At 39.8% G+C, this 15,836-nt stretch overlaps 1 protein-coding gene across 3 annotated transcripts in view; it reads right to left on the bottom strand.

Annotated features, from left to right (window-relative positions):
- Positions 1-12,520, bottom strand: part of PDE1C (phosphodiesterase 1C) — an 851,320-nt gene extending 838,800 nt beyond the window's left edge. For all 3 annotated transcript variants that reach the window (XM_075826958.1, XM_075826955.1, XM_075826954.1), the window contains exon 1: positions 12,307-12,520. In XM_075826958.1, the coding sequence (XP_075683073.1) occupies positions 12,307-12,391 (85 nt within the window). In that variant the 5' untranslated portion in view covers positions 12,392-12,520. The remainder of the gene's footprint in view (positions 1-12,306) is intronic.
- Between the last annotated feature and the right edge of the window lie 3,316 nt (positions 12,521-15,836).

Genomic DNA, 15,836 nt, shown 5'->3' with positions numbered 1-15,836 from the left:
ATCCGATTTCGCCGGACCAAGGATGTCCTTTAATTTCTCTTTGAAGGTGGTCATCGGGTTACTGGTAAGGACCCCATAGCAGTTACGATCATCCAAAATGTCGTAACACATCCTGCTATATTGTGATCGATTCATCACCACTATATTCCCCCCTTTGTCAGAGGGTTTTATAATGATATTGTCATCCCTCTCTAGAGATAACAGAGCTGCCATCTCTCTAGTGGAAAAGTTAGAGCCATGCTCCTTTAGATTGATTAATTTAAGTTGGTCCTCCACTACCTTAACAAAAACATCAATGGGGGTATTGTCACTAAGGGGTGCATATTTGGTAGACGGGACCCTTAGCTCCGTAAATGGGCCCTTGCCCTCCTCCCTGTGACCCTCCTCCCATAGATCCTCCAGCAGCCTAAAATGTGGGAGATCTTCTTCCATGATTCCTAATTCAAGGCATTGCCGTTTGTTATGCATCTTGAAAAACTTTTTCCACTTAAGTTTCCTGGCAAAGAGGTTGAGATCCTTAACCCACGTGAAAAGATTAAATTTATTGGTCGGGACAAATGAGAGGCCCTTGCTAAGTACCTCCACCTCCTCTCCTGTGAGATTGCGTGTGGAGAGGTTCACTATCTGGAGTCTATCACTGTTACCTACTGAAGTGCCTATAGCTCCCTTCTGTCTCGCAAAAGGTAGTCTGAGATCGGGTGGTTCTTGGCTAAAAAACCACCACGATGCTGACTCTTTCCTCTGCTTCTGCCTCTAAAGTTTTGACGGGTCTGGTATCTACCAGTTTCGTTCCCTCCCTGACCTCTTCTGGGTGGATTTCTACCAAACTCTGAGTCCGATTGTTCCTGCTCAGATGAGGAAGGATCGGTATCAGGCTCATGCGACAGACCAGTCCTAGCACTATAGTCAAAGATTCTTCCTTCTTTGAAGTCCACAGTGTCACGTACAAATTGGAAATGTTTCCTTTCTTTAATGTGACACGTGAACTTCTCAACTGTTTGTTGTAGAACAGCCTCCTTTCTTTCGTATTCTGAGTTGTTGTTAAATTTATTAACTACAGTAATACACTCTTTTAGTTCTTGACTACTGCGTGTCAGGCTGATCTGTTCCTCCTCTAACAAAATTCCCATAAACCTCAATGAGGATTCGATCGATTCTTTCTCCCACTTTTTTAAAAGCTCAGGGGAGCGAACCCTCACTGCAGGGATAAGGGAAATTCTCAGGCCCCTTGGAACAATTTTGTTTTTGATATACGTTTCTAGAGTTTGGATTTCCCACCAGGATCTAATGTGGTCTTTATATACTTTAGTTAGTTGTCGAAAAGAGGCAGTAATGCTTAAATTTTGAGACTGCGGTATCAGTTCTTTGTCTGAGAAGACCTCCCTCGCGTCTGTAAACCATTTATCGGTATTGATGTCACTCGTCAGAAATCCTGCCATCCCCACTAAATGGTACCGTTAAATAGTAGATTCACTGAAAAATTGATAATAAATGTCGTTCCAATATTGTAAATATAGTTCACCGCCTGAAAGAACGATTAAAAAGTAAGTTTATTGATTGTATTTATAAAATTGTGGCTCAACCAGCCACTGATACCAGACCAGGCATAAGCAAGCGATTTGCGACAGGAGAAAATGGTTCAGAGTGAATGATGTATCTCACACCTAAATAACAATTCTCCTGCTAATAGTATAAATTCCGCTATATCCTTGCCAAAAATCACTATCTATATAGATCCTACGCGTTTCCTCATCACACTTAAGGTGATGTTTCCTCAGGGATTCATAGATATAAATTGTAGTTAAATTCTAAAGTGTTTCAATGGTTATAATGTTACAGCACTGGATAGCACTGTTCATGTGCTGATTGTTAGCCTCCAGGCGCCTGCACGGCTCTAATACACTGGCCGTACACGCGCCGAAAAGACCCATGGTTTAAAAGGCTGAGAGCCCGCCCTCAAAAGGTCGTCCCCAAGGGAAGCAACCAATCCGCATCATACACGGCAACCTGTGACGTGCCGGAGGCGGCTCACCCACGGACCTAGCAACCAGTGAGGGTTCCTGAACGCCGAACGCGTCCATAGTAACTAGGGGACGCTAGACGCGGCTCCTGAACTGTCAGTCGACAGCAATACAAATATGGATACAGTTAGTGTAGCACACGGCAGTGTAAAAGAACAAGGCCGTGTGGATACATTGGGAGAGGTAAGTCCTCATGAGAGCCGTCTCGGTAGGAGACTACACTCTCGGACGTGACACAGTTAGTGTCCTTTTATCCCAACCGTCAGCCAGGGATCACAGATACATTCAGACAGCGTATATAGCATCGCCGAAAAAGTATGTTAGTTATAAGGTATCGGAGATGCGATCCAAAGGGTTAATCATCCCGTCCCAATTTTTTCCTTTTTAGAAGGTCGCACGCACAAGCACATCTCGCTCCCACTGACCGGTGATACACAGGAAACATCAACTGGTGACATACTCAAGTGGTATCAATGTCAGATGTAGGAATATACTGGGTCAGAAGAGCCGGGAGAGCTAGAACGCGGGAAAAAAACGTTCAAAAAAACGCATAGTGTGCATGGAGGACAAGGGCCGATTAGTCCAAAAATATACCCAGGAGTGGCATATATTTACCTGCCGATGAGTCCGCACAACCCAAGGGGGTGGGTAACGTTCCACAAGTTGGACTCACACACATCTATGAGCTTTTTTTCAATATTGTACTACAACTGTCAAAAACAATATTACCTTAGAGGAGCACCTGTTCTTTATTTCCCTTTCCCATCCATTTCCCCTTTCCCGTCCCCGTTTTTGCAAGGATACATTAAAATAAGCGTAAAAGGAATCAATTATGACGGGTCTGGTATCTACCAGTTTCGTTCCCTCCCTGACCTCTTCTGGGTGGATTTCTACCAAACTCTGAGTCCGATTGTTCCTGCTCAGATGAGGAAGGATCGGTATCAGGCTCATGCGACAGACCAGTCCTAGCACTATAGTCAAAGATTCTTCCTTCTTTGAAGTCCACAGTGTCACGTACAAATTGGAAATGTTTCCTTTCTTTAATGTGACACGTGAACTTCTCAACTGTTTGTTGTAGAACAGCCTCCTTTCTTTCGTATTCTGAGTTGTTGTTAAATTTATTAACTACAGTAATACACTCTTTTAGTTCTTGACTACTGCGTGTCAGGCTGATCTGTTCCTCCTCTAACAAAATTCCCATAAACCTCAATGAGGATTCGATCGATTCTTTCTCCCACTTTTTTAAAAGCTCAGGGGAGCGAACCCTCACTGCAGGGATAAGGGAATTCTCACTGCAGGGTTTCGGCATTAGTGAATAAAATAAACAACGGGAGGACATTCGACCTGGCATGGTGAAGAAGGTTAATTGTCCTAGTATTTTTGTCTCGGGCGTCACAGGTGGGCATAAAACCCACCTGTTCTTTATGGATTATTTAGGATAGATGAGGGGTGAGCGTCAAAGCTAGGATATTTGAGAAAACGTTAAGATTTACAATTAGTAGAGCGATCGGCTGATAGTTCTGGCACAGACATGGGTCTTTCTCCTCTTTTGGTATTTCTATGATATGGGCTTGCATTGTGTCCATTTATCTGTGTTTAACCATAGTAGATTTTGTTTGTTATGTGATTGCACTTGGAGAGCACCATAGTAAGCAGGTGATGCTATTGGGAATAGGTGAGCAGTTTATCTCTTTCCACCTTGGAGAGTAAAATTGGCCTTTGGGAAGTATGGAAGGAACAAGCCCTATATCTCCATAGTACCATATTGTGTAACAACCAACGCAGAATGGTTACAGAAAAATCAGCATCGTAAGATTTTATAGCTTTTCACAGATGCGTTTAATGCATCACGGCTCTAATTATTTGCCAATTATAATTTTGGCTTAGAGAAATGAAAAGCAGAAAAGAACTTTGGTTTGAACATCTGACCTTCATGTCAACAATGCTTTCAGGAAACAGAAGGAAAACATTGTGAGAAAGTGGTAAATATGGCATTTGCTTTTGTATAAAATGACTCTGAGATCTTTTTAGGAGTTATTCAAAGATACAAGGTAAAGCAGAAAATGTTTTCGTACGTTTTGGATCATTTAATTCTTACTCTATAAATCGGCCTAAATCATGGTAGCAAAATATAGTTTATTGGGGTTCAATTGTGGAGAAGATATTTTATGATAGTCTCTGCAAATTATGTATTTTCGAAATATAAATATTCAATGTGGTTTTAATTATAAATGAAAAAGAGTCCATGAATCTCCTTCCCACTCTGTCAGCTGCCAATACAGTCCCTTCTTTTTTCCCCTGCAGATCTATTATGGGGCAGATTTGCTGATACTGTCTAACTTTTAGACAGTGTAAACGTAGACAAGGCAGTCAGAAAATGCACCAAATTTAATAAGTGGTGAATGCTATATGATAAATTTAGGGCATCTTGTTAAAACATGATAGATACTTTTCTCTTCCTTATACATTATAACCTATATAATATATTTCCTACTAGTAATTATACTCAAGATACCACAAAATTCACATATTAAACCAAAAAAGAAATCTTGAAATCATGCAATAAATTTCATCAAAATGCAATTTTATTAAACAAGTTATACAATTTATTATACATCAGTACATAGTACAAAGATAACCCCCCTCCCAAGTATATACTATAGACATTATTAGAATAGGTTAAAAGAAAGCCAGGTGATTCCTGATATGATATCGTAGGTAATAAATTATAATGATTCCTCACAAACTATATAACCACTACTCAGGTAGAATACAAATTAAATACCATGTGTGTTACTGTGTACACTAATCAATCAGAACAGTGCTATATGTGTTACTTTATACATGACATACATAGCACAATCAATTAGAGCAATGCTAGATAACGATCGATAAATGTTTGCTCCACTTCTCTTCACAACGCCCAGCTTCTGGCAGTGCAGATCTGTGACGTCACTCACAGGTCCTGCATCGTGTCGGCACCAGAGGCTACAGTTGATTCTGCAGCAGCATCAGCATTTGCAGGTAAGTAGCTACATCGACTTACCTGCAAACGCCGATGCTGCTGCAGAATCATCTGTAGCCTCTGGTGCCGATGTGTCCTCGCTCGTCTGACACGATGCAGGACCTGTGAGTGACGACACAGCGTGATCTCTGGAGAACACGGCTGTGTCTGCACTGCCAGAAGCTGGGCGTTGTGAAGAGAAGTGGATGATACTTCTATACACAACGCCCAGCTAGTAAAAGTAGTAAACACGCCCCGATGTACGCACATAATACACGCCCACTTGGACTTTTACTTTAAACACGCCCAGTTGTACTTTTGCAAGCCTCATTTGCATAAATACGAAAATGGTCATAACTTGGCCAAAAATGCTCGTTTTTTAAAAATAAAAACGTTACTGTAATCTACATTGCAGCGCCTATCTGCTGCAATAGCAGATAGGGGTTGCAAAATCTGGTGACAGAGCCTCTTTAAGTAGAAAGCAATCGTTACCTTTTCTCATCTTTCCCAACCATTGTCCTGCTTAGCCTTCATTTTATACTTGGAACCCCTACTCTGTCATGTCCTTATCAACCTGGATATTTCCTGTATGATGCTTAGAGGCGCTCCACCTACGCTAATGACAGCCACTATTTTCTTTTCTCTCCTAGGCTCTCGAATTGCAACTTAATGGCAGAAATCCGCAACTTTTCACTTCTTTCGAACTTTAAGAATATCTTCAAGATTAATATCCTTTCCTGAATCCTGTGTTTACTTCAAGCACTGCTTATTCACCTCCCACACCTGTTTTTTTTCATAATTTTCTTCTTTACCAACTAAATGTATTTATTTACTATTCCTGCCATACCCAGCACTACTGTCAGAGATTAAAGTACAGGGGAAGCAACCCCTAACCATCCAACATATATTAAGCATTTCTCATTGTGTAGACATCTACAGGTAGATAACTAATTTACAGGGGTAAATACTTATATACATAACTCAATCGCTTTTTCAGCATTTTCACTGCACAGTTCTTTTGCAGAAATTATTGGAATTAGGCCGTGAAAATGAAAATCTGCATTTTTTCAAAGAAAATGTAGGTTTAGAAAAAAAATTCTCATTTCCACAAGGACAAAAGAAGAAAATCCACTGCAGAATTTATAAAGCAATTTCTCCCGAGTAAAACAATACCCCACATGTGGTCATAAATGTCTGTTTGGACACACGGCATGGCTCAGAAGGGAAAGAGCGCGATTTGGCTTTTGGAGCCCAAATTTAGTAGGAATGGTTTGCGGAGGCCATATTGCATTTGCAAAGCAGTGGAGACCCCCACAAGTGACCCCATTTGGAAACTACACCCATTGAGGAAATTATCTAGGTGATAGTGAGCATTTTGACCCCACAGGTGTTTCATAGAATTTAATAAAATTGGGCAGTGAAAATAAAAACCATCTCTTTTCTTCAATAAGACGTAGCTTTAGTTTAAAAAATTTCATTTTCTCAACAAATAAAAGAAAAAAGAACTCCAACATTTGTAAAGCAATTTCTCCCGAGTACGGCAATACCCCACATGTGGTCATAAACTGCTGTTTGGGCACACGGCAAGGCTCAGAAGGGAAGGAGCGCCATTTGGATTTTGAAGCGCAGATTTTGCTGGATTGGTTTTCAGTGCCATGTCGCGTTTGCAACGCCCTGGAGGGAGCAAAACGGTGGAAACCCCCCCCAAAAGTGACCCCATTTTGAAGACTACACCCCTCAAGGAATTTTTCTAGGGATATAGTTAGCATTTTGACCCCACAGTTTTTTTGCTGAATTTAGTGGAATTAGGCCGTGAAAATGAAAATCTAACATAGAAATGTTTAATTTTTACAATGAATAAAGGAGAAAAATCACCCCAAAATTTTTAAAGCAATTTGTCCTGATTACAGCAATGCGCCATATGTGGTAATAAACTGCTGTTTGGACCCACGGCAGGACTCAGAAGGGAAGGAACAATATTAGGCTTTTGGAGCTCAAATTTAGCTGGAATGGTTTTCGGGTGTCATGTCGCACTTGCAAAGCCCCTGCGGTACCAAAACAGTGGAAACCTCCCAAAAGTCCCTTTAGGGGACTGGAACGAGCGATCATTAGGTCGCTGGTACAATACACTGTAATACTAATCTATTGCAGTATAATATTTTTACAGGCTCCTGTAACAGCACGATCGCTGTTCCTGTCCATTAGTCCCGGGTGTCCGCTGTAATACAGCGCATGAGCCCGCTCCATATATAACCCCCTGCACCACAACATGCTATTAAGTCGTGGTGCGCGAAGGCGTTAATGCGCAGCGGATGGTGCAAAGTGAAAATTACAATTTTCCACTGATATGCCATTTTAATGCACAATATGTTGTGCCCAGTTTATGCCACTGAAGACAAATATCTCGTACAATGTTGAGCGGGTTCTGCCGGATATAAAATATCATATTTTGTGGTTGTAAGCTGGTGTTTGGGCACGCTGTGGGGCCCAGAAGGGAGCGAGCGCCATTTGGCTTTTGGAGCGCAGATTTTGCTTGGTAACTGACTCTGTTTGGGGTTTTGCTGGTATTTCAGTTTATAATGTGGGGGTATGTGTAAATTGGACAGAGTACATCAGGATATAACAAGAGGGTATAATAATTCGGTAAATAAATAATAATCCGCAGATATGTGGCCAATGTCGCACTTATAAATGGCGCCCAATCTTATCCGCTTTTGGACACTGCACAATTTCTGTCTCTATATTCTGAGAGCCAGAACTTTTTTATTTTTTCCTCACCAGAGCTGTGTGAGGGCTTATTTATTGCGGGACAATCTGTAGTTTTCATTGGTACCATTTTAGGGTACATATGATTTTTTTATCACTTTTTATTAGATTTTTTTGGCAAGCCGTACAAAAAAACATAAATTCTGACAATGTTTTTTGTCTTTTTTTTTTTTTTTACAGTGTTCACCGTGGCTATAAATGACATTTTACTTTATTCTGCGAGTCGATATGAGTACGGCGATACCAGATGTATATTGTTTTTTTTATGTTTTGTGGCGTTTGCGCAATAAAATCACTTTTCAATAAAATTATTTGTTTTTTGTGTCACCATATTCTGAGAGCCATAACTTTTTTATTTTTCAGTCAAAAAAGCTGTGTAAGGGCTTGTTTTTTGTGGGACGGGATGTAGTTTGTATTGGTTCTATTTTGGGGTACATGCGACTTTTTGATCACTTTTTATTCTATATTTTTGGAGGGTTGATGACCAAAAAAATAGTGATTCTGACATTGTTTTTTTATTAATTATTTTTTTTGCTGTGTTCGCCGTGCAGGAAAAATAATATTATAGTTTTATAGTTTGGGTCGTTATGAACGCCGTGATACCAAATATTACTTTTTTTCTTTACTTTTTACTTGTTTTACTGGAAGACCTGCAGCACTGATCGCTGCTAATTATAGGTACCTAGGTAGTGTAACGTATTATAAACTGTCAATGCGACGCTGAGAGTCACACCGGCCTCCAGCTGGTACTCATACGCTGCTGTGCATGGCAGACCCGGAGGCTGTTGTATGGCCTCCGGTTTTGCCTTATAACCGACTGCACCACCCGCAATCGGTCCCCGGGAAAGTTTGTTGTAGCAACAAACTTTCAAGTTTGTTGTAGTAACAAACTTTCCAGTTCGTTGCTACAACAAACTTTCCCTGCGATCACATGACCGCGACCTGAACCAATTAGGTCCCAGTCATGTCTCCGGGACTAGAGGCAGGGGATAACAGCGCTATCCGGGTGTCAGCGCTACTCTTAGACACCCGGATCGCGCTTTTAACACCCACCGTGAATTCATGTCGGCGCTGCACAGAGCCCAGCAAGTGCCGACGTGAATTTACAGTGGGCGGTCGGGAAGCGGTTAAGGGCAGGGCTTAATAGGCTTAATAGGAGCTTAATAGGCTTAATAGGCTTTATAGGAGCCTGTTAAAATCACGATAAACTGCAATACATTAGTATATAGTGCCAGCGATCCAAACGATCACTGGTTCAAGTCCCATAGGGGGACTTATATAAAAAACAGTTGAATAACATTTCTTTTAATGTACAAAAAAAATATCAAACATTGAAAAAAAAAAAAAGTTTGCCCATTTTTCCCTAAAGTATTGTTAAAAAAATAAACATAACTGGTATAGCCGCGTCCGTAAAAAGTCTGAAATATTACAATACAACGTTAACTAACCTGCATGGTGTTATAGTAATCTGAAATGGACCTTATGCTTATTAACTGGATTGATCCATTTGTAAAGGGAACTTTTCTAAAAATAATTTATTGTATTCAAAATATCTCTTCACTGGCTAGGTTTGGATTATTTTTTGCTCCAACAACTGGTTTTAACAATAGATTTTTCAGATTAATTGATTCAAAGGTGTTAGACTGGTACTAAATAAAATTCCTGAATTTATATTGATAACAATGGTATAAATATTTAATTGCCTGCTATGTGCTAATTTTAGCGTGTGTATATGTAATTCTGTATTAAAACTTCTACATATTCACATTTCTTGTTTACATTTAGCATATACGCCAAGAAAGCTCCCAATGTACATACTAAATGTGTCCCTAGGACTCCAGTATCAGACGGAGAACATAAAAATGTCCTTTAGGCCTTTGTCTGGTTGGTATACATCAATAAGCCCCACCCCCCCCCCCCCCCCCAAAAAAAAAGTATAAAATATTGGACTAGTGGAGTCCAGTAAAAAAAACATATACTTTTTTTTTAATATGGTAGCCTATGGGTGACAGATGCCACTGTCGTCAAACAAATACGTCATAAGCTTTTCAATAATTTCAATGACGTATCAGTTTCAAGAGATACCATTATAGCCTACGGGTGACGGATGCCACTATTAAGCATCCATCACAAATCACGTTTAACATATACTGGAGACGTTTTTTCCAGCATACACATGAAATGTAGGCCAAAAAAACATGACGTAAACATAGCCTACTGAGCAAGGAAAACAAGTACAAGTCTTACTGTGTCTTTGAGTCTCAACATCAGACTTCTTACTTTCAAGCAGCCTGTGTATGTGTGTATATATATATATATATATATATATATATATATATATATATGTATAGATAGATAGATAGATAGATAGATAGATAGATAGATAGATAGATAGATAGATAGATAGATAGATAGATCACTCCTATTTTCCTAGGTTTCCATGACTAGTTTAACTATTTCTTGCAAGATAGGAATATTACTTCATGGTAATTATACTATTACTACTATTATTATCATTTTTTTTAATAATATATAAAACACTGAAACATTTCTACAAACAAGTTTAAATTACTAAAAAAAAGAAACCACAAAAAAATAAAAAAAAAGATTACAGAAGAAATAACAAACCATATGTTATGACGTAATCTTTTGTACTAACTAGTAGCTGTTTTCATGAACTGGCTATTCTAGATTACGCAGCTCCACTTCCTGCAGCCTGCATTATAACAGGATTCCTGCCAGGGAATTCATTGTGGCAACAAGTGGCTCACTTTTCCTGATTGGAATTTAATATAAAAACAAAAGCATAGAAGAAACTTTAAAACATTTGATAAATGTTTGCCAGGGAAATCGCAGCTATGACTTTTGTGATTAAAATCAATATCACACATTGTTATACAATGCAAGTCTTTTAGAGAACATGTATGGAGCACACAAAAGGGCTCCAGCTGCCATTATTGTTACTTAGCATTAAGGATGATGCCTCACTTGCCCTCTGGCACCAGTACAGCATCTCGTTTAGAGATAACATTTAACAAACAGCAGTAACATGAAGTACATGGAGAGCATGAAGCTCAAATAGCTCAAAGAGACTTACACACGTCACCCTATGAACTTCGGAGAAATGTGTATAAGGAATATCAGAGGCATTAAATGCTAAGTTGTCATAACAAAATTCCACATTCTTCTAAAGATCCCTACCTATTCCTATGAGTGGCGGCAGAAAACAAAGCATGAAATCTTATAAAGTAAGGGCATGAAAGAACACGGGTCTATTCTGAACAGGCCAGATCTAACTACAGCAAATTACTCTGAAAATGAAACTATGCATGATTCTAGTAACCCAGTCACTACCCTAAAGGCTGAAGTAAAGCACATATGCCATGTACTATGCATGCAGTCACTGCTTGTGACAATAATGCTTTATTTGATGAAGATCTTGACATAACATAGTGAATGTCTATCTGGTCTCGAAGCAATTATACATCATGGGAAGCAGTAGGCAGCTGTGCCTCTGAGTAGTCGGGGTGCCCCCTCTACAAGAGTATAATGAGACCTTAGAAATCAGAACAAGCGGAGATTTGACAGCGGATGCCAACACCCTAATTAATCCAACATGAATAGCTCAGTGGCTGCCAGGCAGGTGTAAGTGCTCCGCTGCTGGAATCAAACTTAGCTTTTCCCAAAGAGTGTTTAATCCAAGAGTGACTGCCTGTCAAAGCAGAACACAGCAAGAATTGTTTATCTAATGACAAGAAAGACATTTTAATGGCCCAGAAAAAAATTGGAGCAACAGTTCAAACTAACAAGCGGCCGACAAAAGATATGGTTGTTGACTGGTCACTTTTATATATATATATATATATATATATATATATATATATATATATATATATATATATAGATAGATAGATAGATAGATAGATATATATATATGTATATATATATATATATAAAAATTATTAAGTGTGTATATATATATATATATATATATATGTATGTATACATATACTAAATAATTTAAAGTGACAGGCAGTAGGTTTTCTAAATAGTTTTGGGCACAGTTTTTTACGCGCACACATTATATGTTGATAGAAGTTGTTCAGTATGTAAGCAAATAATACGCATTGAGGGCACTATAGATCACTTACAAGTGGCATTTGACAGATAAACATACAAGCTGTTCACAATACAAGTGAATGATACCCAAGCACCTAATAACAAAAGCACTTTTTTAGGAAAACTTCACAAACTTTCAGATCAAATTATAGTACCACACACCTACTGTATCAGATAATATTTGCAATATCGGTAAGGATATCTTTATGCTCTAGCTCCAGCCAAGTAAATAATAATGTAAGAAAAGGATATTTCTGGTTTATCGCCAGAGCCTCTAGTCTTGCTCCTGGCAGAACTATTATATATAACAGGAGATGTAAAGCCGGCATACGAAGAACTGAGCATTAGTCATAAAGGATGTAAGGAACATAATAAAGAGAAGAATAAAGTTCTTACCTATGGTAAAGCTAAAGCCATCAATGCTGAAAGTGGCACTCCGGCATTTTTTAAATCCCTCTTTCCTGCTGCTGGGCTCAGTCATTGTCCCCGCTTAGTAATTAGTGTCAGTGGCTCTATATTTTTTTACAGCAGAGATTTAATGCTGGCTATTAGTAGTCTTGCCTATATATCTGCCTGTGGCAGCACTTACACCCCACTTCACACATCTCCTAATGCAGAGACAGCAGTGACTGTGAGAAAAGCACCCAACACTATCTCCTCCCACTGAGACTGTCACTGCTATGCTACTGACATGCAGCAAGTGGCGGGTAACACACAGCGAATTATAGTAATAACACCTAAATAGCCCACAGTGGGTATATACTATGCCTTTTATTATGCCTTACTCATGCACTTGTTTTTTTTTTTGTTTGTTTTTTTTATGAAAAAATATCACTGTCTGCCAAGTTAAAGCTGAACTTGATAATACAGTTGTTGGGTCAACCGCATCTATTATTTATCTGCTGGTTGTCATGGGTACATGAATTAGAGGAAAGATAATGGGTTAACTCAAAGCATTGCATAAAATGTTTACTGTAAAACAGCTGCAAGCGGAAGCTTCTAACCTGAAATAAATCCATTCACGTAATCACCCGAAGAAATGGGAAGACAGTGGACAAAGAGGAAGATGGAGAAAGATAGAGTCTCATAAAATACATTATAAATATACATATATATTATTTATAATAATGATTGCCTTTATAGCCAAAAGCTGCCCGTATCATTTACTAACACAGTAGCGAAATATGCGATCTTACTGTCACACACTTTTACACATATTGACAGTAGAGTAATATAGCATAAAACTGCATCACAAATATGTCCAGTGAATCACATTATGAGTTGCAATGTCATATATCTACCAAGAGTGTACTATATCTCAAGTGCTGTACTTACTATTACAGTGGGGATCGGTGGGAAACCGACACCCGGTACCCCTACCGATCTTCAGAATTAATGCTTTTCCATTTAAGGGCATGCCCACACGTGGCGGATTTCCTCCGCAACTGTCCGCATCAATGCCGCACAGAATCTGCGTTGCAGATTCTGCGGCGGATCTGCCCAAAATGTGCAGTAAATTGATGCGGACTAGCTGCTGCGGACTGCGGGAAAAGTGCTTCCCTTCTCTCTATCAGTGCAGGATAGAGAGAAGGGCCAGCACTTTCCCTAGTGAAAGTAAACGAATTTCATACTTACCGGCCGTTGTCTTGGTGACGCGTCCCTCTTTCGGCATCCAGCCCGACCTCCCTGGATGACGCGGCAGTCCATGTGACCGCTGCAGCCTGTGATTGGCTGCAGCCGTCACTTAGACTGAAACGTCATCCTGGGAAGCCGGACTGGAGACAGAAGCAGGGAGTTTTCGGTAAGTATGAACTTCTATTTTTTTTTACAGGTTGCTGTATATTGGGATCGGTAGTCACTGTCCAGGGTGCAGAAACAGTTACTGCCGATCGCTTAACTCTTTCAGCACCCTGGACAGTGACTATTTACTGACGTCTCCTAGCAACGCTTCCGTAATTACGGGAGCCCCATTGACTTCCTCAGTCTGGCTGTAGACCTAGAAATACATAGGTCCAGCCAGAATGAAGAAATGTCATGTTAAAAAAGCAAGACGCATCCGCAGCACACATAACATGTGCATGACAGCTGCGGACTTCATTGCGGAATTTAGAATCTCCATTGAAGTCAATGGAGAAATTCCGCCATGAGTCCGCAACCAGTCCGCCACAACTCCGCAACAGCCATTGCATGCTGCGGACACCAAATTCCGCTCCGCAGCCTATGCTCCGCAGCGGAATTTTCTGCCTCGCCTAAACGAAGCCTACTAAAAAGAAGTGGAAGGCAATGGAGAAACGGCTCCGCTGCGGATTAACGCTGCCGAGTGTCCGCAGCAGAATTCAAGAGCAATTCCGCCACGTGTGGCTTTGCCCTAATGGTGCAATGTTGCAGTTCCCTGCCCAGCAACACTCCCAGCCACCCACTGTGCAGTGAACCTAGCTATATATGCCATAGAATTATATAATGGCAATACCCTTTTAAGATAGATAGAAGATAGATATTCTCTATTTTTCATTTTCAAGTGGAGGGGTCTCAACTTAAAAAAGGAGACAGATCCCCAGCCAATGTTTTTCCTAGGGGCTTCTAGCTCTGATACATCCCTATAAATGGGGTCAATGATGAAAGTTAACATTTGGACAGAGCCTGTTTTGCCAGAGAAACTAAACTCAATATTTATTGCCCAGATTCTGTAGTATTTGGAAATATCCCACATGTGGCTCTAGTGTGCTAATGGCCTGAAACACAGGTGCCATTTTTACTCTGCGGGTCGATACGATTATGGTAATATCAAATGTATATAGTTTTTTTCATGTTTTACAGCGCTTGCACAATAAAATATATATTTTTTAACCCCTATCCGCACGAAAAAGTAACTATACGCCGTCACGGGAGGTTACTTTCCGTACGAGGACGTATTATAGTTACTGAGTTGTTTCCGGTGCACACTGTCGCCGACAGTGTGCACCGGGAACCGGGAGGTCAGCTGTCGCCGACAGCTGACACTCCACTCTTGCCGGCCAGCGGTCCTTTGCCGCTGATTTAGGCGAATTAACCCCTTAAATGCGGTGATCGTTTGCAATCGCCACATTTTGGGGGTTTCTAGCATATCGGCAGACCCCGGTCCGAATAATGTTATTTTTTCTGCACGATGAACGCCGCAAACAAAATAAACGGAAAACTATGTCAGCATCGCTATTTTTTGGTCATCACCCCTGCCAAGATATAGAATAAAAAGTGATCAAAAAATTGCATTTACCCCGAAATAGTACCAATGAAAACTACAACCCGTCCCGCAAAAAACAAGACCTCCCACAGCTTTTTTGACTAAAAAATAAGAAAATTACGGCTCAGAATATGGTGTCTCAGAAAATAAATTATTTCATAGAAACGTAATTTTATTGTGCAAACCCTGCAAAACATAAAAAAACACGATATACTTATGGTATCGCCGTAATCGTACCAACCCACAGAATAGAGTAAAATGTAATTTATTGCGCTCGTGAACGCTGTGAGAAATAAAGAATTTAAAACGCCAAAATCACAGTTTTTTGGTCACCCTAGCTCTAAAAAGATGTAATAAAAAGTGGTCAGGAAGATTTATGTACCATAAAATGGTACCAATAAAACCTACACCTCGTCCCGCCAAAACTAAGCCCTCACACCGCTCAATCGACCAAAACATAAAAAAGTTCTGGATGTCAGAATGTGATGATACAAAAAATTTTTTTTTTTAACAAATAGTCTTTTCTTTGTAAAAGTAGTAAAATATAAAAAAACCCTATATAAATTTGGAATCACTGTAATCGTATTGAGACGCAGAATAAAACTAAAACTAAAGTTCTAGTTTTGTAGACTTAAAAACAAAACCCCAAAAACAATGGAGGAATCACATTTTACCAATGTCAACCCGCAAATTATTTTTTTTCAGT

This window comes from Rhinoderma darwinii, chromosome 5, assembly GCF_050947455.1.
Source record: "Rhinoderma darwinii isolate aRhiDar2 chromosome 5, aRhiDar2.hap1, whole genome shotgun sequence".
Taxonomy (NCBI): domain Eukaryota; kingdom Metazoa; phylum Chordata; class Amphibia; order Anura; family Rhinodermatidae; genus Rhinoderma; species Rhinoderma darwinii.
This window is presented reverse-complemented; position numbering and strand designations above follow the sequence as displayed.